Source organism: Dipodomys spectabilis, unplaced genomic scaffold (genome assembly GCF_019054845.1).
Source record: "Dipodomys spectabilis isolate Male_0828 unplaced genomic scaffold, ASM1905484v1 ptg000145l, whole genome shotgun sequence".
In the NCBI taxonomy this organism is placed as follows: Eukaryota; Metazoa; Chordata; class Mammalia; order Rodentia; family Heteromyidae; genus Dipodomys; species Dipodomys spectabilis.
Genome location: NW_024870822.1, coordinates 16,831,589 through 16,856,073, shown reverse-complemented (window position 1 = coordinate 16,856,073; position 24,485 = coordinate 16,831,589). Strand labels below are relative to the sequence as shown.

The 24,485-nt window shown below is 40.8% G+C and overlaps 2 protein-coding genes across 5 annotated transcripts in view; one reads left to right on the top strand and one right to left on the bottom strand.

Annotated features, from left to right (window-relative positions):
• Hps5 (HPS5 biogenesis of lysosomal organelles complex 2 subunit 2) overlaps window positions 1-13,520 on the bottom strand; it is a 34,121-nt gene extending 20,601 nt beyond the window's left edge. The window contains exons 1-8 of one of the 4 annotated variants that reach the window (XM_042691312.1): window positions 13,437-13,520; window positions 11,768-11,936; window positions 9,824-9,934; window positions 9,617-9,681; window positions 9,001-9,193; window positions 6,935-7,068; window positions 4,012-4,224; window positions 2,913-2,984 (exon numbers count right to left, since the gene is read on the bottom strand). In XM_042691312.1, the coding sequence (XP_042547246.1) occupies window positions 2,913-2,984; window positions 4,012-4,224; window positions 6,935-7,068; window positions 9,001-9,193; window positions 9,617-9,681; window positions 9,824-9,934; window positions 11,768-11,875 (896 nt within the window). In that variant the 5' untranslated portion in view covers window positions 11,876-11,936; window positions 13,437-13,520. Of the gene's footprint in view, window positions 1-2,912; window positions 2,985-4,011; window positions 4,225-6,934; window positions 7,069-9,000; window positions 9,194-9,616; window positions 9,682-9,823; window positions 9,935-11,767; window positions 11,937-13,333; window positions 13,356-13,436 lie in introns of those variants that run through there. The other 3 variants (XM_042691313.1, XM_042691314.1, XM_042691315.1) reach the window with 3 other exon arrangements.
• Window positions 13,521-13,877: 357 nt separating this feature from the next.
• The window catches only part of Gtf2h1 (general transcription factor IIH subunit 1), a 38,353-nt gene continuing 27,745 nt past the window's right edge, over window positions 13,878-24,485 (top strand). The window contains exon 1 of the mRNA XM_042691316.1: window positions 13,878-14,050. The gene's annotated coding sequence lies outside the window, so the exon portion shown is untranslated. The remainder of the gene's footprint in view (window positions 14,051-24,485) is intronic.

The window sequence follows — 24,485 nt, the reverse complement described above, 5'->3', positions numbered from 1 at the left end:
CGCTGTGGCTCAAGTGATAGAGCGTTAGCTTTGAGCTGAAGAGCTGAGGGACGCACCTAGGCCCAGAGTTCAAGCCCCATGACTAACCAAAAAAAAAAAAAAAATGATGCTGAAAGAAAAGCATATGGATGACTTAGCTGACATTTATTAAAGTAGTTAAGCTTCCCATATTTGATATAACACAGGCTTAATTAAAACAGAGTAGCACCTTAGAGCCAGTCATAGGAATGACAATATTCTCACTATTAGTTGTATGTAGGCAACAAAAGGTTGAGAATATCTGATCAACTATTTGCCAGGAGCACTATTAAGGAATCTGCCTATATTATCTAACTTGGTAGCCCATCAAGGTAGAAGTGCTATCCTTATAAAAGACAAAAACTGAGGCTCATAGAGATGAAATAATATGCCTAAGGACATTTAGCATAAAAGCAGAAGAGCCAGAATGTATACAAGGAATGCTCTAGCTCTCTATTCTTCACAAAATGTATCTCCTCCCTCATTTATCTTCACAAGCCCACTGATACTCTCCTCTTCTTAATTTTATCAGCACACTGCCCCTCTTAACAAAGTTCTCCCTCTAGCCACTTCTCCAAGTTCTACTTTCCTCTGAAATTCTTTACCATTGCCCACAAAAACTATCTCTCCTCTTGTACTCCTGTACACAGCATACAAATTATAAGGGGACTTTTGACAATTACAGCTAGTAGCCATAGTACTCATTTTCTTATAATCTCCCTCACCTATTGAAATATTATAATAAAAGCTTGAAATAACCAAATTCAAAGGAATATTTTTTTATTATTGTGAAAATACTGTACAAAGGGGTTACAATTACATGGGCGAGATAATGAGTACATTGTAGCCTCCTCCTTTGTTTCCCCTTCCCATCCCATACTCCCTCCTCCCCCACCCCCCCACCAAAGTTGTAAAGTTCGTTTTCGGCATAACGACTTGTACGTCTCATTGTTGCAATGGGTCCACCTGTATCCCTATTTAAACGATTTGTTTTTTCCCTTCCCCTCCACAAATTGTAACATCAAAGGAATATTTCTATGGGAGAGCCAAGCATACTCCCAAGGAAGGGTATGGCTTCTAATAAATAGTCAGGCCACTATATCACCCTAAGCTACCATATCACCTATCACATCATACTCAACAACTATTTATTAAGTATCAATCACAGGCCATTTACAAAGCTAAGCACTGAGAGTGCAAAGCCCTCATGAGCTTACCGTTTAGCAATGAAATGGACATAAATACATATGAATATATAATCCATACTATGATAAACACCATGAAGAAAGACTGCTAACGGAGGAAGAGTTTTAATATGAGTTTGTATGGGCAAATACATGCCTTTCTTTATCCAAGATGAATTATGATTTATAAAGTGATGCAATGTCTATAATTCACTTTAAATTACTTTGGTATACATGTGATGTGTACATGGGTAATTCATTTTTTATCCTTACTCTTAGGAACAATTAACATTTTTCTATATTATTTACATAATATATGTTATTTTTTTAAAAGTAGTTAGTGACCTTTTAAAAGAATCCAATTAGGTATACATCCTCCAGTGCATCCTATAAAAAAATCTCTACATAATATTCTTTAAGTCTGCATTAGATATCTTATTTTTTTTTAGATATCTTATTAACTAGCATAAAGGAGATTAGAAAAAACTTTTCGCTAATTAAATAAATAGAGTTCAAGCACACAGATTGAAATCATACCCAGCACCTCCATCCTTGTTAAACTACATGTAAGAACTGGCAAGCCAGGCAGAATAGTAGCACTCTGTGTTACAACAAATTTTGTACCAAATTTTGTAGCTAATGCAACTAGACAGCTAGACAACTCTGAAACTGGAATATGGCTGAGGCTGCCTTGAGTAGTTCATTCAAACTACTTGTCAGCTGAGAGCTGAGAGCTGAAATTTCACTGGGTTTCCAAACAAGTTCTACTACTATTTTTTGTGCCTGTTTGCTAATAAAAGCATATCTTTTGGCTGATTGCAGACCAGAACTTACTTTCATTATAGCAAGTACCCTACAGGTATGGGAGGTTATAAGAAAATGAGTGCCTATAGCTAATAGCTCTAAACTGCCAGATGTTCCCTGACACGTATAAACTCTCTAATTGGTTTGGAAAGGATCTTTTCATTTCTCTCTCTTTTTTATTTCAGTCCTGTGGCTTGAACTCAGGGTCTAGGCACTGTTCCTGAGTATCTTTCGCTCAAGGCTAGTACTCTACCACTTGAGCCAAAGCACCACTTCTGGCTTTTTCTATTTATGTGATACTGAGGAATCAAACCCACGGCTTCATGCACACTAGGCAAGCACTCTACCACTAAGCTACATTCCCAGCCACCAATTTCTCTTATACACAGAAAGCTTCATGTAACAATAGTCTTTTCCTAACTTTATGAAAATAATTTAGAAAAAAGCTAAACAGGTTCATGCCTATGATACCAGCACTCAGGAGACAGGGACATGAGGAATGTGAGTTTTAAGCAAGCCTGGGCTACAGATGAAGACCCTGTCTCAAAAGCAAGGAAAAAAGTCAATGGGGCCTGGGTATGGTGTCATGTGTCTAAAATTCCAGATATTTGATAGGCTATGGTGGAAGGACTGCTTGATTGCAGGAGTTTGAAGACAGCAACACAGTGGACAACATAGTGAGACCCTGTCTCAACAAAAACCAAAAAACACAGATGAGGGGAAGTAGGGTGGATTTGGAGCATGGCTCAGTGGTATAGCCCTTGCTGAAAATGGGCTTGAATCCCAGCATCACCAAAAAAAAAAAAAAGGAAAAATTTAAAGTAACTGGCTGGAGTGTAATTATATACAGCACTCACTTAGAAGGCCTCTGACCAAGAGAAAAAAAAACCCACAGGAGAAACTTACCTAAAATGCAAGAGTTTAGGGAATGACAAAGACTGGGTGGATCCAACCATATGATCATACTGAGGTTCTGATCTAGAAGATAAACAGATCTCTAATGATTTAATCACAATATAAAATTATACATTTCCCAATAAATGACAAGTTCGCCTCCAAAGCAAATTCAAGAGCCTAACTGCATCTGTCCTGATTAAATTCACTTTAAGCATAAGAAAAATAATTGAGCCGGGTGCTGGTGGCTCACTCCTACAATCCTAGGTACTCAGGAGGCTGAGATCTGAGGATCATGGTTCAAAGCCAGCCCAGACAGAAAAGTCCGTGAGACTTTTTTTTTTTGTCAGTCATGGGTCTTGAACTCTGGGCCTGGGTACTGTCCCTCAACTCTTCAGTTCAAGGCTAACGCTCTACCACTTGAGCCACAGCACCACTCCAGCATTCCGGTGGTTAATTGGAGATAAAAGTCTCACGGACTTTCCTTGCCTGGGCCGGCTTTGAACCACGATCCTCAGATCTCAGCCTCCTGAGTAGCTAGGATTACAGGCATGAGCCACCAGCACCCGGCTTCTGTGAGACTCTTATTTCCAATTAACCACCAGAAAACTCAAAGTGGTGCTATGGCTCAAGTGGTAGAATACTAGCCTTGAGCTGAAGAGCTCAGGGACAGTGCCCAGTTCCAGAGTTCAAGCCTTACAAACAACAACAATAATAACAACAAAAAGATAATTGACTTTTGGGGGATTCACTGTAGTTTTGGATAAAAATTCTAAGTTGGGCATTGGTAGCTCCTGCCTAACTTCTCAGGAAGCTGAGATCTGGAGAATTATGGTTTGAGGGGAGCCTGGGCAAAAAAGTTCATTAGACCCTATCTCCAAAATCACCAGCTAAAAGCTGGGTTGGAGGTATGTTTCAAGTAACAAAGTGTCAGCACAGCAAATTCAAAGCCCTGAGTTCAACCTCAGCACCCACATCCCCACCAAAAAAATAAAATCTACTCTTACAAGGCATAGTAAAATCTTTAACACATACAGAATATAAGAGACTTTAACTTAACCCCTCCATACAAAGTTCTCAAATACTCCCAACAAGCCATGTAGATCACTACCTTGGAGTAATCACAGGGAGAGGTGGCAATGAGAGGAGTTTCTTGAACTGATGGGTACTGATAACATCCCCATCAAAGTTCACTTCCCACATCCTAGAGCCAGGACGAGCACAATATATCAGAGGTTGCTGGTTACCAGAACATCTTCCAGGAAAGAAACAAGCTCCATATTCCCCATCTCTTTCCTTGTTTCCAATTCTCCAAAACTTTTCTCTAATATCCAGAGGATAAAAAAGGAAGTATAATTATTGACAAAGTATAAAAATCAATAAGCCTATAAATCAGCATAGCTATGATAATACCATCTGAAATGTTCTCTTCCTTGGTAATATACTAAATAGTAATATACTAAATTTAGTAATATACTAAATAATTTAGTAATACACTAAATAACTGAAGCTGCTGACTGTGATTTGTCACTATTTCTGTGACAGGAAGTAAATCTCTTCACTATATAGTACTCAAGAATATTTTTATCCACAGCATTAGAGGCTCAGAATTAATGGGAAGGCCTATTTCAGATTTAAGAGGTGCTACCAAACCACTTCATACTACTAGTTGCTTTCCAAAGTCATTTTTTAAAATTAGATCTTATTTTTTTTAATTTTTGTTGGTCATGGGGCTTGAGCTCTGGGCCTGCGCGCTGTCCCTGAGCTCTTCAGCTCAAGGCTAGTGCTCTATCACTTGCGCCACAGTGCCACTTCCAGTTTTCTAAGTGATGTATTGGAGATAAAAGTCTCACAGACTTTCCTGTCCAGGCTGGCTTTGAATCTTGATACTCAGATCTCAGACTCCAGAGTAGCTAGAATTACAGGCATGAGCCACCAGCACCTGGCTCCCAAGTCATTTTGAACAGTACACATTATTCTTTGGGCTTTCTATGGAAGCTATTAATCTGTTTCTCCAACGCTGTCTCCAAGCCACGCACTCAGTGCAAACACCCAGTAAACTCCTCACATTCTTCAAAATTCCAGGTCCTTCTGAAACTGTACCTTAGAGCATTCTGTTCCTTTAGGATTATATAAGTTAGATATGTTCCTGAGAATACAGGAACTGAAAATTAGTTGCCTGTTCCTAAACATGTCTTTTTTTGGGGGGGGGGGAGGGGGGAATCCGGTCGTGGGGCCTGAACTCTGGGCCTGGACGCTGTCCCTCAGCTCTTCAGCTCAAGGCTAGCGCTCTACCACTTGAGCCACAGCGCCACTTCCGGCTTTTTTCTTTTTGCATATGTGGTGCTAAGGAATCGAACTCAGGGCCTCATGCATGCAAGGCAAGTGCTCTACCACTGAGCCACCTTCCCAGCCACCCTAAACACTTCTGTACTCTTCATGACTTGCCTCCATCATTCTTATTGAGAAACGTGATTGACTCCAACATACTGAATTATATGCCTTTTGGGGGGGGGGGGGTTGTTTTTTGGGTTTTTTGGTCGGTCGTGGGGTTTGAACTCTGGGCTTGGGCGCTATCCCTCAGCTCTTCAACTCAAGGCGAGCGCTCTACCGCTTGAGCCACAGCACCACTTCTGGTTTTCTAGTGGTTTATTGGAGATAAGAGTCTCGCAGACTTTCCTTGCCCAGGCTGGCTTTGAACTGTGATCCTCAGATCTCAGCCTCCTGAGTAGCTAGGATTACAGGTATGAGCCACCGGTACCCCGGCTGTTTTGGGTTTTTTCTGACAGTACTGAAACTTGAACTCAGGATTCCACACTTGCTGGACTTGCTTGATTGGCTAGTGATCTATCATTTGAGCCACACCTCCAGTCTTGCTTTATCCTGGGACTCTCACAGATCCTTCCTGCCCAGACTGGCTTAAAACTTCAATTCTATGAATGTTGCTGAAGAATATAGTCAACTCATTCTTATTTGTGTATCTCATTAAACTTACTTTCTACATTTTCAAAGAAAATTTTAATTCATGTGCTTTCTATGATCCCTCAAGTTGAATTCTAGCTAACAGAAAAAGACTCTTTCTTAACCAGGCACCGGTGGCTCACACCTGTAATCCTAACTACTCAGGTGGCTAACACTTGAGGATCATGGTTCAAAGCTGGCCTGGGCAGGAAAGTCTGTGAGACTCTTACCTCCAATTAACCACCAGAATACTGGAAGTAGTGCTGTGGCTCAAAGTGGTAAAACATTAGCCTTGAGTGAAAAAGCTCTGGACAGTTCCTGGGCCTTTAGTGAAAGCCCCATGAGTGACAAAAAAGGAGAGACCTTCTCTTTCTGCAACACACCTAGCCAAAACTCTGTGAAATGTATACATGGGGGTTCATTATACAATTCTCCTTTGTTTTGTGTATGCTCAAAAATTTCTCTCACATGTTTTCAAGATGGGATTATCCTGAGAACTAAACTAGCCAGAGCCAGTGGAGGGAAAAAAATGTCCAGTAAAAATTTCGAGGTAATGAAAACAGCTGAGGAACATTGACACAGTGTTACAGTATACTCATTTCAAGTTGTTTCCTATTCTGTTTTGACACTTCATAACTACCTCTAAGTATTCCCCTGCCACTCATTGTAGCTGTTGTTCTACCCTTGAGATTTTGGTGAAATATCTATAAGATTCACTAAGTTCTGAATAATTCTTCATCTAATTTACCCTTAGTACAATTCTATTAAATACACAGTAATTTTTAAAAATAACAACAATAAAAATCTAGGAAGCCTTTGTGATTCCCTATATTAAAACAAGCCTTTGGCCTTCTTTCCTGACACTTACAATAAGCCTCATGATAGGGTTCATTAAATTCATGTCTTAGTTATCCACTGAACAATTTCAATTTCTTCTACTTGCTCTCTACTTCTGTCAGCTTGTAATTAACTGGTTCCTTATTATTATCTGTATAATTAATTGGGAGAGTGTGGGTTAATTTCAAAGACACTAAAATTTTACATATCTGATGACTCATGGTTGGTCAGTATACCTCTCAGTGTCACACAAGAAGGATCGAGTAAGTGAAGACACAAGCAGTCTCCCATCCAAATAATCTAATTGTACAACACAGGAGTCAACTGTTGTTATAGTCTGAACAGGAAACATCACAAATGCTGCAGCAGCCTAAAAATGACAAGAGAAGAAAATGTTTACTTCATCTACACATAATCTCCTCCTACTCACCTTTTAAATAGAATTAACTTTTAAAATAAAATTTTAAAATAAATCAAAATTTAATTTTTTTCCTTCAAAATTATGGGAAGCTTTACTTAAAAGGTTTGTGATGTTTCTAATTTGGGAAGGGGAAGTGAAATAACAGAATGCTGGAAAAAGGATACAGGTTGACACATTGTAGCAATGAGATGTACAAGACACTATGTTGAAGACAAACTTTACAATTTGGGAGGGGGGAAGAGTAGGGGAGTTGGGGATGGAAGGGATGGTAGGGGAAAAACAAAGAAGAGGGTAACAATGATCCACAGGAAATGTACTCATTACTGTAACCTCTCTGTACAGTATCTTTACTATAGAAAAAAGATTTTAAATAAAAATTTAAAAAAAGGTTGTGAAATAATGTGATACATAATTAAAGAAAAATTTAAGGCTCTGTTTGTAACTACCTAATTTTACAGGAGGAAATATAAAAGATAAACCTAGTCTGAAACATGAGGGAATTTTTCACGAACTGACAAATTCAACTCCCTTTGGAAAAAATACAAATTAATTCTAGACAATGTGTAGGATTTGAAAATATATTAGGAATCAAATGACAACTCTGATAGATTCTGATGGTCAAAGCTAGAAGAATAGTCTGATGTATTTATTTTATTTATTTATTTTTGTTGGTCGTGGGGCTTGAACTCTGGGCCTGGGCGCTGTCCCTCAGCTCTTCAACTCAAGGATAAGGCTCTACCACTTGAGCTACAGCGCCACTTGCTGTTTCCTGACGGGTTTATTGGAGATAAGTTTCACTTCCGGTTTTCTGATGGTTTATTGGAGATAAGAGTTTCACGGAGTTTCCTGCCCGGGCTGGCTTTGAACCATGATCTTCAGATCTCAGCCTCCTGAGTAGCTAGGATTACAGGCGTGAGCCACTGGTGCCCGGCTCTGATGTATTTATTAAGGCAGAATTTAGTCAAATAGTAGCTAGAATGCTTCTTCTGCCATGATTCTACATAGGAATACAATATGAGACAAATTCCTGCCAGGTACCAGTGACTCATGGCATAGTCTTAGCTACTCAGCCTCCTGATCTGAGGATGGTGGTTCAAAGCCAGCCAGGGCAGTAAAGTCCATGAGACTTTTATCTCCAATTAGCCACCAAAAAGCAAGTGTTAGAAACTAGCCTTGAGCAAATAAGCTCAGGGACAGTGCAATACTGGTGCTTTTGTGTGTGTGTGTGTGTGTGCACACTTGTACACACACACATACACACACCACTACCTCTTCACTTCTGCTACAATGGCCTTAGGGGAGCAGGATCACATGTAGTTGATCTGTAACCTGAATGTCTGAGTAAGTGTAGCAGGAAGCCATCTTGAGAAAAAATAATCCTATACCCATAAGTTACTTTACACAGGGGCCATGAGCATGAGCAACTGGTGCCATTTCTATATTTAACATTTGATCCACAAACCAATAAATGGACATCTTTTACTTGTTAATAGCTCAGTGTTAAAAAATACTTTATTTAAATGAGCCATAAAAACAAATTAAGGAGTAATGGAATAGATTATAAGCAAATTATTGAAACCATTATACAAAAATAGCAAACTAAAATAGGCTACCAGGGCTAAAAGCATTGCTCAGCTGCAGAGCATCAGCTTAATATATGAGGCCCTCAGTTTTTTAAGCCCTACTACTGAAAAGAAAAAAAAAAAAGACAAAGAAAGTGGTTAAAATAGGCTACTGCAAGTACTACAACTCAAAAAATCTACATCTGAGCTTTAGATCTCTTCCAAGGAATAGTTGATGAAATTGTGTATATAACTTAAAGTTCCGTAAGAACATGTTTTTTGCTCAGCACATACATAGAAAGCTAGAGTGGATCCTCACCTTTGCTTGTTTAGAAGTGTTGAGTTTGATGGCAGAAACTTTTCCCGAATGATCACCTACAAAAACTCTAAGAATAGCTGTATCCCAACAGAGTGCTGTAACTTTTCGGCCTTTGTGTTCTGAAGACACATAAATTCGTTCTGGTTTTCCACGACGCTCTTGATTTAATTCCCAAACAACTACAAGACCTTGACTGAAAAATTAAGTTCACAAGAAACAAATTTTTGGCAGTGGTAAATATACAATTTTATGGCATTACAACATCAATGACAGTAACTCCTGTTCTTCAGGAAAAAGGAAGCAAAAAGTCAAGGACTTCACTTCCTTGTTTTAGTCAACAAAACAGTGAAATAGGACTTAAGTGTTCTAAATTATCTGTTCCCTTTTTTAAGGCCTTTAGAGTATTGTCACCTTAATTAACATGTTTCACAAACATTAGGTTGATCAAATGTCCACGTGGATAAATAGGTACTGAAAGGTTTCCCAACACACAGATAGTTCAATGCTAACACGGGAACAGTTCGGGCAAACTGAAATGGTTACTGACCCTAACAAACACACTTGTTGATTTAAAATGCATTTGGAAAGACCAGATACTTTTAAAACAGCTTCTTACCTGGTAGCTACAGCAACATAATCATCATCATGTGAACAGCATGCAATCTGAGCTATTGCACCTTCCTAAAGCACCAAGGGAAAAACATTTTTTTAAATCTCTAATTTTACATTCTTCTCTTATCCAAAATGATTCATTATAGTGGAGAAATTCACATTTATGAAAGATACTCCTCATGATAGATGACAGGGTTGCCCTTGGTCTTACCCTGTGTGAAAGAAAAAGTCTGTGCTTCCAGCCTTCTTTCTGAATGAGATTGAGTCCTCCTCCTGAACTGCCCAATGCCAACCATTTCCGAGACACAGCTATGCTTGTGCACTAAAAACATGTGGAGGCACAGGTGAGATAATTAAGCATGTAACCAAAAACATAGTCTCCTGGCAATAAATCTAGAGGATCTGTGCTGTTTCCTTCTTTCCCCATTCCACTCCCTGCTGAGATGGATACAATATAATGGCATTCATCCTCTAATTCTAACATTCTGAAAAATATCAAACAAAGAACATTCTGTTTCTAAACTTTTAAAAAGGCTGACTAGGCTCAATTGCGTAAGTAATTTTTCTGTTATTAGACCATTCATATTTTGTGTAATCTAGCTAGGTCATTCCAATGCAGTCCGCAACAGGGGAAAACCAATAAAGTTATCAGGGGATCATGTAACCACATTAATCATTTAGTCTATACAATCACCACAAAACAACCATACCCCTTAGACCTCAGAAGACACAGATGCAGGTCTGCTGGGCTACCATGTCTCCATCCATACCCTCAGCCTGCTGATTTCTCTCTTGATAGACCAGACAAAGTGGTTGCTATGTTGTATCAAATTCCTTGCCACAAAAGTGTGGTTGGTTGGCTAAGAACCATTGTCAATACCCTTCAACTTTGTTACTTTCTACCACAGAAAAGGAAAAACCTACATGTTCACTTTCTCAGTTTCCCCTACAGCCAGGAGTAGCCATGTGATTCAGTCCCAGCCTGATGAGGGCTTCTTAGGAAGCTCTAACTTCCACATGAAAGGCAATCTGAAGAAAACTTTTTCTTTGGCCCTTTCATTCTTTTTTTCTAATTGAATGCTTTATTTTTTAATTGTTATTATAAATATGATGTACAGAGGGGGTCACAGTTACATAAGTCAGGTAATGAGTACATTTCTTTTTGGACAATGTTAACCCTTCCCTCACTCTCTCCAGTTTTTCCCTCCAGTCCCCACCCACAAGTTGTTCATTTTCAATATAGTATCTGGTAGGCCCTCTCAATCTTGCTGAGGAAGCTAATGGAGATATTTGTACAGGAGCCAGGATACATGTATTACAACTGTGACTAAAATAAATGGATGTAGTAGAACAGGAAAGATGGAGAGCCTGCATACTGACATTAGACTACCATCACTAAGCCCAACAAGCTCACTAATCTCTAAAGAGAGTACCAAAATCTTGTAGCTTAAAAATATTTCTAAATTATCAATCCTCAAAACTGCTGACCATGGGCTGGGAAGGTGGCTCACTGGTAGAGTGCTTGCATTGCATGCAGGAGGCCTTGGGTTCGATTCCTCAGCACCACACAAGCAGAAAAAGTTGGAAGTGGCGCTGTGGCTCAAGTGGTAGAGTGCTAGCCTTGAGCTGAAGAGCTGAGGGACAGCACCCAGGCCCAGAGTTCAGGCCTCACAACCAACAAAAACAAACAAACAAAAAAATCGCTGACCATTTTACTGTATTACTTTGTTCTCCACCACATTATTCCTAGATTTAATCAAAAGAATCCAGAAAGCATGTGCTTCCCAGAGTTCATATTTGCCCCCTAAAACAGGGTTGTATCAAACTCCCTGGTTTGGAATAACTGCAGTAGGTCATGTTTTTCAAAGTGTCATGACACATACCCATTTACACTATTTTAACTTCAGTACTATATATTGCTTTCTGAAGGAAGACAGCAAGATTACTGACAAGGAGAAAAATTAAATAATCAGTATCATGGCTAGGAAATAATTCAAATGACAGCTCAAAAAATAATAAATTAAGAAAGAATATGCTACTTCTACATAAGGTATGGCAAAAACAGGTAAGATCACCAAGATCCACAAAATAAAGACTAGAGGGCAGAGGCAAATGTAACAGAAAGAACACAAAAATGAAACTAATATAAGTTCACCTTTAGACGACTGGAGTCCAGCCGCAGGACTGAGAGTAATGGATCCAATGACTCAAACTCTGCAAGAACATGGCTGTAGGATTCTGGTATCACTGGCACAAAAGTCATTTATCCAAGAAGATGAAAGTTGTTCAGTGATAGACACAGTATTCCTCACCTGAAAAAAAGCCTGCAAGAATATAATTTGAACACATCACTGGATGGCCACAAAATATAAATATTTTTAAACATATATAATATATGTGCTAGGTAGGTGCATGACCAGCTCTTGTTGTGTATTTTTTCTTGTATACATATAATACAGTCTGTTTCCTGCTAATAATATTGTCCTTAGTATAACCTCTGTGACAATGGTGTTCCAAGACACAAAACAAATGAAATACACAGTTAAAATATTTGAGAATTCTTAATCTAAGAAACTTCTTCCATACTTGGTGCTGGTGGATCATGTCTGTAATCCCAGCTATTCAGGAGACTGACATGGAAGGATCATGGTTCAAAGTGAGCACTAGGGAGAAAGTTCTCAAGATTCCATCTCCCAAATAACTAGCAAAAAGATAGGCTGAAGGTATAGTTCAAGAGTCAGAGCACAGTGAGGTGCCAGTGGCTCACACCTGTAATCCTAGCTAGTGAGGAGGCTGAGATCTGAGGGTCAGTGGTGGTCCAAGGGAGAGTCTGTGAGACTCTTGTCTCCAACTAATCACAGAAAAAAAAATCTAAAAAAATTAAACAGGAAGTGGCACTGTGGCTCAAGTGGTAGAGTGCTGGTTTCGAGCAAAAGGAGCCCAGGGACAGCACCCAGGCCCAGAGTTCAAGCCTTAGGACCGGTTTAAAAAAAAAAAGTGGGGCTGGGAAGGTGGCTCAGTGGTAGAGTGCTTGCCTTGAGCTGAGGGACAGCGCCCAGTCCCAGAGTTCGGGCCCCACGACCAGACCCCCCCCCCAAAAAAAAGTTACATCACCAGCCCTGAGCAAGCAAGCTGAGTAAGTAGGAGGCACTTCCTAGGGGAAATAGCACTGACTGCTTTTATCTAAAGCAAAAAGGAAAGGGAAGCAGGTAACTTAACAATAACCAGATACAGAAGTGCCTGAGAAGGGGAGGTCAGAGACAAAGAAAAGAACGAAATGATTCTGCATGGATGTCTGTACTGTAAATTTCTAATTTATCAACTGTACAAAAAAAAAACCCTTGCTATTTAACTTTTGTATTAAAGGAAAATAAAGTTCTGTTTATTAAAGAACAAAATGATGCAAGAGGAATCTAGGAAATTTTATTTCCCTAAAGTGATCTCTGAAATAATGATCGGGGGGGAAAAAATAAAGAGAGCTCTTCATCTCAGGGAAAAAACGGTTCACCTTCATGCATTCATTCTCTCAACAACCTGAGTTGTTCTAAGGCCTGCACTAACCACTGGAGACGAGATGAACAAAATACAGTTCCAAAGGCCACACGAAGCTTCTCGATTGGCAAAACTACCACCTTTCCAACAGCGGTAATTGTAATACTGAATTTAGCTTTCACGAGGAGAGGACTCAGATAGCCAAGTTTTTAAAGCCAGGTGCATGAACCAGCAGCCAGAGGTCCCATCAAAACCCCGTCCATCCCAGGCCGGCGGCTGACAGCCTGCAAGGAGTCGCACCCTCTCCACGGTTTAGGAGCCGCTTCACTCACCGGGCTCTCAGACTGGATCCCAAACTTCAGTCTCCGCGCTTGCTCCGCCCCTCCCTGGCTACGTCATCCAGGAGCGCCACGGACGCCAGTACAACGCTATTAACGGCACTTCCTCGTCACGTGGCCAGCTACGCCCCGCCCCGCGCGTGGTCCCTCCTCCCCCCCCCCCTTCAGGCCGCGGTGGCAATTACGCTCCCTACGGCCTGCAACCGGGGGCCATCCACGGGCCGAAGATACGCCACTGAACTGAGCCGAAGGAGCTCTCGGCGAAACGATGGGCCAGATCGGATCCCCGGACCTTTCCCCACTGAAGACCCGAGAGAGGAAACGAAACAGGCGGGAACCAGTGGGGGAGGGCGGCAACTAGCGGAAGGTGTCATGGCGGCCGCGCTCGGCGGTCACGTGATCTCCGGGCCCGCCTTGGTGCTTCCGGTCACGTGCCCTCCGAGACCTCGCAGCCAGCGATGGAGGCGAGACCCCCCAGTAACAGAGGCGGTGGCGACGGCTGCGGCCGCAGGGTTTCAGCCTCCTCTCAGCCTCGGCTGTAAGGAGCGGAGCTCCATCCGATCCACCTCGGGTTCTTACTCCGTGCCGGAGACCTTAGCTTCCACCTGGTAAGTGGAAACGGAAGAATCGTGCGGTGGGGGAGTTGACAGGCCCGGGGGTCGCAGGGACGGTGCAGGTTCGGCCCGCGTTCCCAGTATTGCCGCCTCGGTCTCCACAACTCCCAGGCTTGCCTTCTCGCTGGCCTTCATTTTCCCGAAGCAGGGAAGAGGCGACCAGACCCGAGTCTTCTTGCCTCAGGGGAATCCTTACCTTTCCACTTAAGGGAGAGACCTTCGAAGGTTTTCCCAAAGCCAAGATCAGACTGGCCTCAACAGAGTGAAGGAAATGGAATTCTTTACTGGACTGAAAGCCTTTACCGTTAGGAAATACGCTGTACATCTCTTCCCTTACGGTTTAAAAACCTTAGTGGCCGCATGCTTTTTGCTTGTCAGTCCAGCCGCTCTTTTAAAGCCCTATTAACCCCCTGAGCCAGTCCACATGTAGTGTTAGCCATGCCCAGTCCGATTGGCATATGGTGAAAAATAGACCATCAATATATGGAAATAGGAAAATCTCCGATGTTTTCAGGCTAAATTAAGTTGACATAACTCATTGACCCTTAAATACTTATTTCAGCGTCTGTAAAGTAAGGGTAAAAGGAGATGTAAAAATTTAACGTGTTCCATTCAAATACCTACTTTCAAAAAATATAAAATTGAGTGTTTGGGTGGCTGAAGATGTAGCTGAGAGATTGAGTCCTTCCCTAGGCATTCTCCCTAGGCTTTCTTGAAGCCCTGGGTTTAATTCCCTAGCGCTAAGGGGAAAAAAGAAAAGAAGTGGGCCGGGGGGGGTGAGTAGGGAGGGGGAGTGCCTAAAACACACTGAGTGGTTTTGAAATAGTTTCCAGACAAGCTATTAGGTCAGACTATCCAGACCTACTATTTGGTTTTCAAGAGTAACAGTTTCTTCCTCTGAATGCTGACCGGGAATTCCAGTATATAAAACAGCATGCTCTGGTGGATCTGTGTTTAGTAGAGCCAGCCTTTGCCCATCCACTCAACAGTCCCTCTACCTCAGAGCATCTCCTTGGAGCACAATTTGAAAACTACTGATCAAGATTTCAGTTACTAAGCCAAAGTGACCAACCACCCAAATCCAGAGTGGTTGAGGTAGAGAGGTCACAAGAGAAGGGAATATAGCCTCTCTAGTAGCAGACACATGGTTACCGAAGGACTGAGCTCTCAAAAGAACTTTATACACATTTGCATATCTAAAATCTATCCTTTTTCTTGGGGGATGGAGGGGTCCGGTCAAGAGCCTGAACTCTGGGCCTGGGTGCTGTCCCTCAGCTCTTCAGCTCTAGGCTAGCGCTCTACCACTTGAGTCACAGCGGCACTCCGGCTTTTTTTCTTTTTGCTTATGTGGTGCTGAGAAATCGAACCCAGGGCCTCATGCATGCAAGGCAAGCGCTCTACCACTGAGCCACCTTCCTAGCCCCTAAATCTTTTTTTTTGGGGGGGGGGCGGTCCGGTCATGGGGCCTGAACTCTGGGCCTGGGTGCTGTCCCTCAGCTCTTCAGCTCAAGGCTAGCGCTCTACCACTTGAGCCACAGCGCCACTTCCGGCTTTTTTCTTTTTGCTTATGTGGTGCTGAGGAATCAAACCCAGGGCCTCATGCATGCAAGGCAAGCGCTCTACCACTGAGCCACCTTCCGAACCCATAAATCTATCTTTCTTAAAGGGAGAGATGGCCTGCTATTTTCTGTTCAATCAGCAGTCCTTTAGCAGTGGAACATATTAATAGATTTGAGTCTCCTACCGAATATTAAATACCCACTGCCAGTCCAGATATTTAAAAACAAAGTAATTCAAGCAATGCAGAAGACCCTAAAAATACAGTGCAATGAAAGGAAGAGTAATCAGTTAAAAGCAGTGAAGCAAATGATTCCACTCCAGGCAGCTGTGAATGCTTCATGTACTGCCCTCAAGGCTTCTATGTTGTCCTTCATCACTCCTTAAAGCCTGCTCTCTGTGCTGCTTTTATCATTATTATTATTTAGCTTTTCTCATATTTTAGCCGCGAGTTCTACCTTGTGAATACTACTAGAGGTGACCTTTTTCTTTGCACTTTAACTGTCTTTAGTGTGCTAGTGTCAGGCATTGGTCTAATAGTATACTTTGATTAACAATTGATTAATCTTCCTTTGGTTTTAGTAATGGCAGCATGAAGTATTACTGGGTTCAGTTCAGGTTTCTTTTATTATGTATTTCTGTTACATTTTTTCTTGAGCTGCTGTAAAGTGAAAACTACTTTGTCTTAAAATTGCTACATCTGAGCTGGGCACCGATGGTTCACGCTCAAGCCTGTAATCCTAGCTACTCAGGAGGCTGAGATCTGAGGATCATGGTTCAAAGCCAGCCCAGGCAGGAAAGTCCATGAAACTCTTATCTCCAATAAACCACCAGAAAACCGGAAGTGGCGCTGTGGCTCAAGTGGTAGAGGGCTAGCCTTGAGCTGAAGAGCTGAAGGACAGTGCTCAGGCCCAGAGTTCAAGCCCCATGACCAACCAAAAAAAAAATTTATGAAACCATACTTAGTATATTTTGTCTACTTTTTTACATATTTCTACGCTCTTATTCCCTGTATTGCTGAATGTTTTAAATATTTTCAGATTGCTTGTGGCAAGCAGCATAATAGGTTTCTTTTGGTATGGGTAGTAATTAGGATTTGAATTCAGAGTACTCTTACCATTTGAGCCACACCTCCAGCCCATTTTACCTTTTTTTTTTTTTTTTCTTTTCTGAATATTTGCCTGGCAGGCTTACGCAAAACCTTTATTGGTTTATAAAAGTTGAGATGGGTTTTTTGCCCTGGCTGACCTCCAAGTATGAGCTATCATGCTGGCTAAAAGTTCTTTTTTTTTTTTTTTGGTCCGGTCCTGGTGCTTGAACTCTGGACTTGGGCACAGTCCTTCAGCTCAAGGCTAGCACTCTACCACTTGAGCCACATTGCCACTTCCAGTTTTCTGAGTGGTTTATTGGCGATAAGAGTCTCATGGGCTTAACTGCGTGGGTAGGCTTTGAACCGTGATCCTCATATCTCAGCAAAGATTACAGGCGTAGGCCACTGGCACCCACAGCCTTTTTTTTTTTTTTTATGTTGATAATAGCACCTCTCTAGCAGCCCTTCTTTCTTTTTTTAAAAAAACATAAGTGATAGGGAGTTTCTCAGCTCTTTGGGAAAGAGGGATAGGGAGAATGGAAATGCAAACATGCAATAATTAAAAAATTTGTGTTCAACCATTGTAAATTTTTCCTGTTTCAACTTCTTTTTCCTTACAGAGCAGGATTGTTATTGGAACCTGTGTAAGAAATGGTATTGTAATCTGTGAAGTGAGCAATAGTTCTCTCTAAAATTGAGCCAAGGATGTATGTGCAAAGGTTTCTTGTCTCTTGCCAAGATTGTATTCTTCTAACAAAGATCTTACATAGATGTGGAAGATTCCTAAAGAATTAAATTAAAAATGAGTTACAATTATAGGAAGTGTTATGAAGAGAAAAATAGGAGACCTTAGCTAATAACTTTGAAACATAAAATAGTCTGCAGGGAAAAATCAGTAAAAACCAGTTGAATAGAAGTAGGGAGAATGTTTGACATCCTAAAGCAAGATATATACATGTTGCTTCTGATAAATAAATTTTTAACTGCAAATGAATTAAGGAGTGCCTTTCCTAGATTGTCTTGCTATCTAAATTGTTGTGGTAGTCATTTCATAGACCAAATAATTTTAGGTAAAACTAGATCTTCATCAGTCAAATATATTTAAATGTTTTTCATACATATCTATAATGCTTAAAGAGTTCTACTGGAGCTGGGCTCCAGTGGCTCATACCGGTAATCCTAGCTACTCAGGAGGCTGAGATCTAAGGATCATGGCTCAAAGCTAGCGTGGGTAGGAAAGTCCATGAGACTCTTATCTCCAATAAAGCACTGGAAGTGGCAATGTGGCTCAAGTGGTAGAGCACTCGCCTTGAGCTAAAGAGCACAGGGACAGCACCCAAGCCAAGAAGAGTTCAAGCCCCACAACCAACCAAAAAAAAAAAAGTTCTACTGGAAAGAAGTATTTGTCACGCAGTTAAAAACCCCTTCTAAAAGTCTAGAAATCACAAAAGACATTGTAGGATATCCTAAAATAACCTGTAATTAACAGTGTACTACAGGTGACTAGGAAAACTTGCCAAGCACATTAGCTGAGAAAATTGATCACCTGTGCACAAGTGCAGTAACTTATCTCTATTTTCCTCATCTTTCTTTCCCTCTGAAGATGGGTATGAGGATGTTAGTAACAGGATGTTACTGAGCTACACTTCTAGTCCTACACTAAATGAATTTTAGTGTAAGTGGTTTTACTTGATATATAGAAAGATTATGATTTTCCCAGTTAATAAAGTAGCTGACTGAAAGAAGTTCTGTCTAAAGAATTCTTTACAACCTTTTTCCTATATTTTTTTTCTTAACTTTCCTTACTTTGAAGTTTTTCTGTTCTTTTATGAAAGAAACACTTTACATGTTGCCTTTACTCTTACTTAATTGGGGACTTGCTCTACTGCTTTTTTTCCCACTGTTGACTTGTTTATTCTATAATTATGTGATAGTTCCATCTCATCTTTCTCAGATTTTCATTCATTTTGTATAATAGGCAATGTAGTTTTGCATATCAGATTATGTTTTATAATAAGCGTTAGAAATTTGATAAAAAGTATTTAAAACAATTGCTCCATAATGTCATAAAATTCCATTTTATAAATGAACATATTTTATACATATTGTAGAAATTCAACATAAAAAATTGAAAATAAGGTTTGGAGATATGGCTTATGTCTAAAATGCCAGCCAGTGAGTGACAGCATCAGATACCAAGTTCAGGGGCTGGGAAGGTGGCTCAGTGGTAGTGCGCTTGCCTTGTGGGCATGAGGCCCTGGTTTCGATTCCTCAGCACCACATAAGCAAAAAGAAAAAAGCCAGAAGTGGGGCTGTGGCTCAAGTGGTAGAGTGCTAGCCTTGAGCTGAAGAGCTGAGGGACAGCACCCAGGCCCAGAGTTCAAACCCCACGACCGGACCCAAAAGATAACAAGTTCAAGACCAGGTCTCAAACAAAATATATATATAAATATAAGCTGGGCACCAATGGCTCACACCTATAATCCTAGCTACTCAGAAGACTGAGATCTGAGAATCATGGTTCAAAGCCAGCCTGGGCAGGAAAGTCTGTGCATCTCTAGTCTCCAATTAACCACTAAAAAGCTGGATGGGGAGCTCAAGCATAGAACATTAACTTCTAGCACAAAAGCTCAGGCACAGTGCCTGATCACTTGTGCACAATGTACAATACCTTATCTCTATCCATCTCCCTCTGAAGATGGATACAGGGATGTTAGTAACAAGATATTACTGAGCTATATATCTAGTCCCACACTAAATGAATTTTAATATAAGTCTTCTAACCCCAGAACTGGCACAAAACAAAAATAGTCATTTGATAGAAAATAAACTCTTGGGGACAAATTAATAACCTTTCTAAATAGATAATATGTTTGTTATAGATAATCCAGAAAAAAATATTCAGATCATCTATATTTTTTATCACCCATAGATAATTGCTATTAAAATTGTTGTCTTGTCCTTCTAGTCGTATATATTTGTGAGGTCAGACTGATTCAGATTCTTTCCCATACTCTTGCTATTTCCTTGATGCCTTAGGAAAGCGTCTTGATTTCTCAGATGCAGTTTCCTTATCTACAGAATGTAACTAATAATAGAATCCACCTACCTCATAAGTTTGTTAATGGGGACTGAATGGGATAATGCCTATTAAAAACTTAGTGCAAGTCGGGCACCAATAGTTCATGCCTGTAATCCTAACTATTCAGGAGGCTGACTGAAATCAGAGGATTGTGGTTTGAAGCCAGCCCAGGCAGAAATGTCTGTGTGACTCTTATTGTCAATAAACTACTCAAAAAAGTCAGAAGTGGTGCTTTGTCTGAAGTAGTATAGTGTTAGCATTGAGCAAAAGAAGCTCAGATACATTACCCAGGCCCAGAGTTCACCCCACAACCAACAACAAACAAACAAAAAATAAGAATTTAGTGCAGTGACTGGATAATATTATTAAGCATTCACTAAATTTTAGATAGATTGTTTTGTGATGTCAGGGTCTTTGAGCACCCTAGGTAAGCACTTTGACTTGTTAGTGCAATAATAAGAAATTGTACTAATGACTAGGTACTAGTGGCTTAGGCCTGTAATCCTAGCTATTCCGGAGGCCAAAATTTGAGGATCTCAGTTCAAAGCCAGCCAGGCAGGAAAATTTGAGATTCTTATTTCCAGTTAACCACCAGAATAACAAAAGTGGCTCTGTGGCTCAAAGTGGTAGTGCGTTAGCCTTGAGCAGAGCGCCTGGGCCCTGAGTTCAAGCTACACGACCAAAAAAAAAAAAAGGCTGCAAACTTTTAAGCACCTATAACATTAAAATATTAGAAGATACTAGAAGAGCTGGGCGCTAGTTGCTGATGCCTGTAATAGTAGTTACGCAAGAGGCTAAGATCTGAATGATCAAGTTTCAAAGCTAGCCTAGGAAGAACAATCCTTAAGATGATCTCCAAAATAATTAGCAAAAAGCAGGTCTGGCGGTATGGTTCAAGTGGTAGAGCAGTAGAGCTCCAGTCAAGCCAGCACAAGGCCGTGAATTCAAACCTTAGTGCTGCCAAAAAATTGTGTGTTTGTGTGTGCACGCACACGTGTCCATTAAGACATCAAAAGGCAACCCCGTTAAAAAATGGTTTCATATAGTAAGAATTTTAGCCCTTCAGCTGGATGCCCGTAGCTCATGCCTATAATCCTAGCTACTCAGGAAGCTAAAATCTGAGGATCACAGTTGGAAACCAGCCCAATCAGGAAAGTCTGTGAGACTCTTATTTCCAATAAACTATTCAGAAAAAGCCAGAAGTGGTACTGTGGTTCAAGTGGTAGTGCACTAGCCTTGAACACAAAGAGGCTCAGAACATGTAGGCCCTGAGTTCAAGCACCAGCACCAGCAAAAAAAAAACAAACACAAAACTTTAGCCCTTCATCATACTTACAAATATCAAAACTGGAGATATTAAAACATGGGGAAGAGGCTGGGAAGGTGGCTCAGTGGTAGAGTGCTTGCCTCACATGCATGAGGCCCTGGGTTCGATTTCTCAGCATCACATAAGCAGAAAAAGCTGGAAGTGGCGCTGTGGCTCAAGTCTAGCCTTGAGCTGAAGAGCTGAGGGACAGTGCCCAAGCCCAGAATTCAGGCCTGGACTCTGAACATGGGGAAACACTTTCAGTGGCAAGTGAAAAACACAAGATAACTAATCGCATATACTTGATGATAACATCTTAAGTAACAGAAGCATTGTTAAGATGAAGGAAATTGATGTTAGGGTTGTAGAATTGTGGGAAATTTTTTAAGCCTTTTTTCTGTTAATGAATTTAAAAGTTATCTAGTTTGGCTTGATTCCCAACAATTTACAAATACTCACCTAATGCAAAATATCTCTACCTGCCTGACTCAATAGTACCATGTCCAGAAGTGAGTTCCTGGTCTTTACTTTCAAACAAATGAAAAGGACATTTATTTCTATAAATGATACCATATACATATACATCAGTAAGACATAGAAATGGGATGTGAGCAAGTAACTAACAACTCCTTCAGCACTAAGAATTGTATTCATCTGTTGCTTCCATGAGCCTCTCCATTCTTATTGCCAACCTGATTCCAAGAACCCTTCTGATTTCTCACATCACCACAGGTGAATTTTCCAAAGTATAAGTCACTTTATTATTCAGTCTTGAGAACTTGTCTCTTGCTCACCACATAAAGTGGCATTCTCCAGTGGCATTCTCCATTCTGCCTCCACTAATCTCCAATATGAACCTTTTTTTTTTTTTGGTCGGTCGTGGGGCTTGAACTCTGGGCCTGGGCGCTGTCCTTCAGTTCTGCAGCTCAAGGCGAGCACTCTACCACTTGAGCTACAGCGCCACTTCCGGTTTTCTGGTGGTTTATTGGAGATAGGAGTCTCACAGTCTCTCCTGCCCAGGCTGGCTTTGAACCGCGATCCTCAGATCTCAGCCTCCTGAGTAGCTAGGATTACAGGCGTGAGCCACCAGCACCCAGCTTCCAATTTGAACCTTATACCTCATCCACAGCATTTTCCTCACCATTCCTAGAGTTTCAGGCCTTTTCCTATAAAGCTTGTTTCCTTTACTTTCTCTTGTCAAAAGTCTCTCAAAATCCAATTCATAACTAACATCTATCTATATATATATAAACATAAAAGAAATGAAGGCTGAGGCTATATCTCATTGGTTCTTGCCTATGATCCTCAAAGCACTGAGCCATACACACAGATACAAATGCATATGAAAACCCTAAGTTTTTTTAGGCTTAAAAAAGAGCCAATTTAAAAAAGAGAAAATTGGCCTGGTGCCAGTGGCTCACACCTGTAATCAGTTCAGAAGGCTGAGATCTGAGGATCATGGTTAAAACCAGGCCAGGCAGGAACATCCATGGGACTCTTATCTCCAGTTAAACACCAAAAAGCTAGAAGTAGAACTCTTGCTCAAATAGTAGAGTTCTAGCCTTAAGTTGAAAATGCTCAGGGATAGTGTCCAGGTCCTGAGTTGAAGCCCCAATATCAGAAAATCCTCCACCCCAAAAAAAAAAAAAATAGTTGAAAGCTGGGTGCCAGTGGCCCACGCCTGTAATTCTAGCTACTTAGGAGACTGAGATCTGAAGATCATGGTTCAAAACCAGCCTGGACAGGGAAGTCCATGAGACTCTTATCTCCAATAAACCACTCAGAAAACCAGAAGTGATGCTGTGGCTCAAGTGGTAGTAGAGTGCTCACCTTGAGCTGAAGAGCTGAGGGACAGCGCCCAGGCTCAAGCCCCAATACTGACCAAAAAAAAAAAAAAAAGTTGAACTATTTATCCATGCAACAATATAGTAAATTTCAAACAGGCAAAAGGCCAGACAGGAGTACATATTGTGTATTGTATGTTCCCTAGAAAATAGTTGTTGGGGGCTGGGATGTAGCTCAGTGGCAAAGCGCTTGCCTAGCAAGTGCAATGTCCTGGGTTCGATCCCCAGTACCAAAAAAGAAAAGACAAAAAATAAAAAATAAAATAGTTGTTGGAGAGTGAGAAAAAGAGAATTGATCAGAAAGAAATATGAGGGAAATATTCTGTGTATGGTTTTGGATGTCTTGTGGGTGTATACAGTTGTCAAAACACATTCAATAGAATGCCTAAGAGCTATGAATCTCAATTTATAAAACTTAATTTCAAAAAATTCTGTGGAGAACCTTTCCACAAGGCTGCTCCTGTGGGCTGGGAAGGTGGCTCAGTGGTAGAGCGCTTGCCTTGCATGCTCGAGGCCCTGGGTTCGATTTCTCAGCACCACATAAGCAAAAAAGAAGAAAGCTGGAAGTGGTGCTGTGGCTCAGTGGTAGAGTGCTCGCCTTGAGCTGCAGAACTGAAGGACAGCGCCCAGGCCCAGAGTTCAGGCCCCACGACCGGACCCAAAAAAAAAAAAAAAAAAAAAAGCTTCTCATGTGAAGAAACTACCAGAGTCCTTATTCTTTCTTTTAGAATGTCATACATTCTAATTTGTATACATTAATAGCATGTATATAGAAACACATTTTGCTCACTAGACTAGAAGGTCTTAGAAAACAGAATTCACTACTGATAGACATTGTTCTTTGGATAGTTCCTAAGCTAAAGAACCTAAAGGCTCAGTACAAATTTATTGGATAAAAATGTATTCACTCTGATCATTTTATTATTCCTTCTCAGGAGAAAGTAAAGATCTTTAAAACTGGAAATGGTGGTACTTGACTGTAGTCCCAGCACTCAGAATGCTAAAGTGGTGGGAGAATTACTTAAACCCAGCAATTTGAGACCAGCCTGAGCACCTAGTGAGACACCATGGGGGAGTGGGAGTCTGGGGGTGGATCTATAAATGGAACAGCTAACTACTCACAGCTCAGATAATCAGCTTCAGAGGAATGAAGGTTTCATATGTTTTTGTTTTTTTCATTTTGTAATGCTGGAAATTGAACCCAAAGCCTCATACATTCTAAACAAATGCAATACCATTTGGGGAACCATATCTGTGGCCCAATTTTTATGATACCTAGGTATCCTAACTTCTCTAAAATTTAAACTCTGACTGAAGACAGTATATTTTTTAAGTATTTTGCGTACCATCCCTTTGTGAATGAAAGTTAAGGTCACAACTTTGCCAGAAATTACTTATTTATGCTTCCCTGTCATTGGCTACAGCAGACCTCACTTTCAGTCTTCGCAACTTTACTGTTAAGCCCAGAGAGCCTCAGAAGTTTTGGTTTAGAGCTGGACGCTGGTGGCTCACGCCAGTAATCCTAGCTACTCAGGAGGCTGAGATCTAAA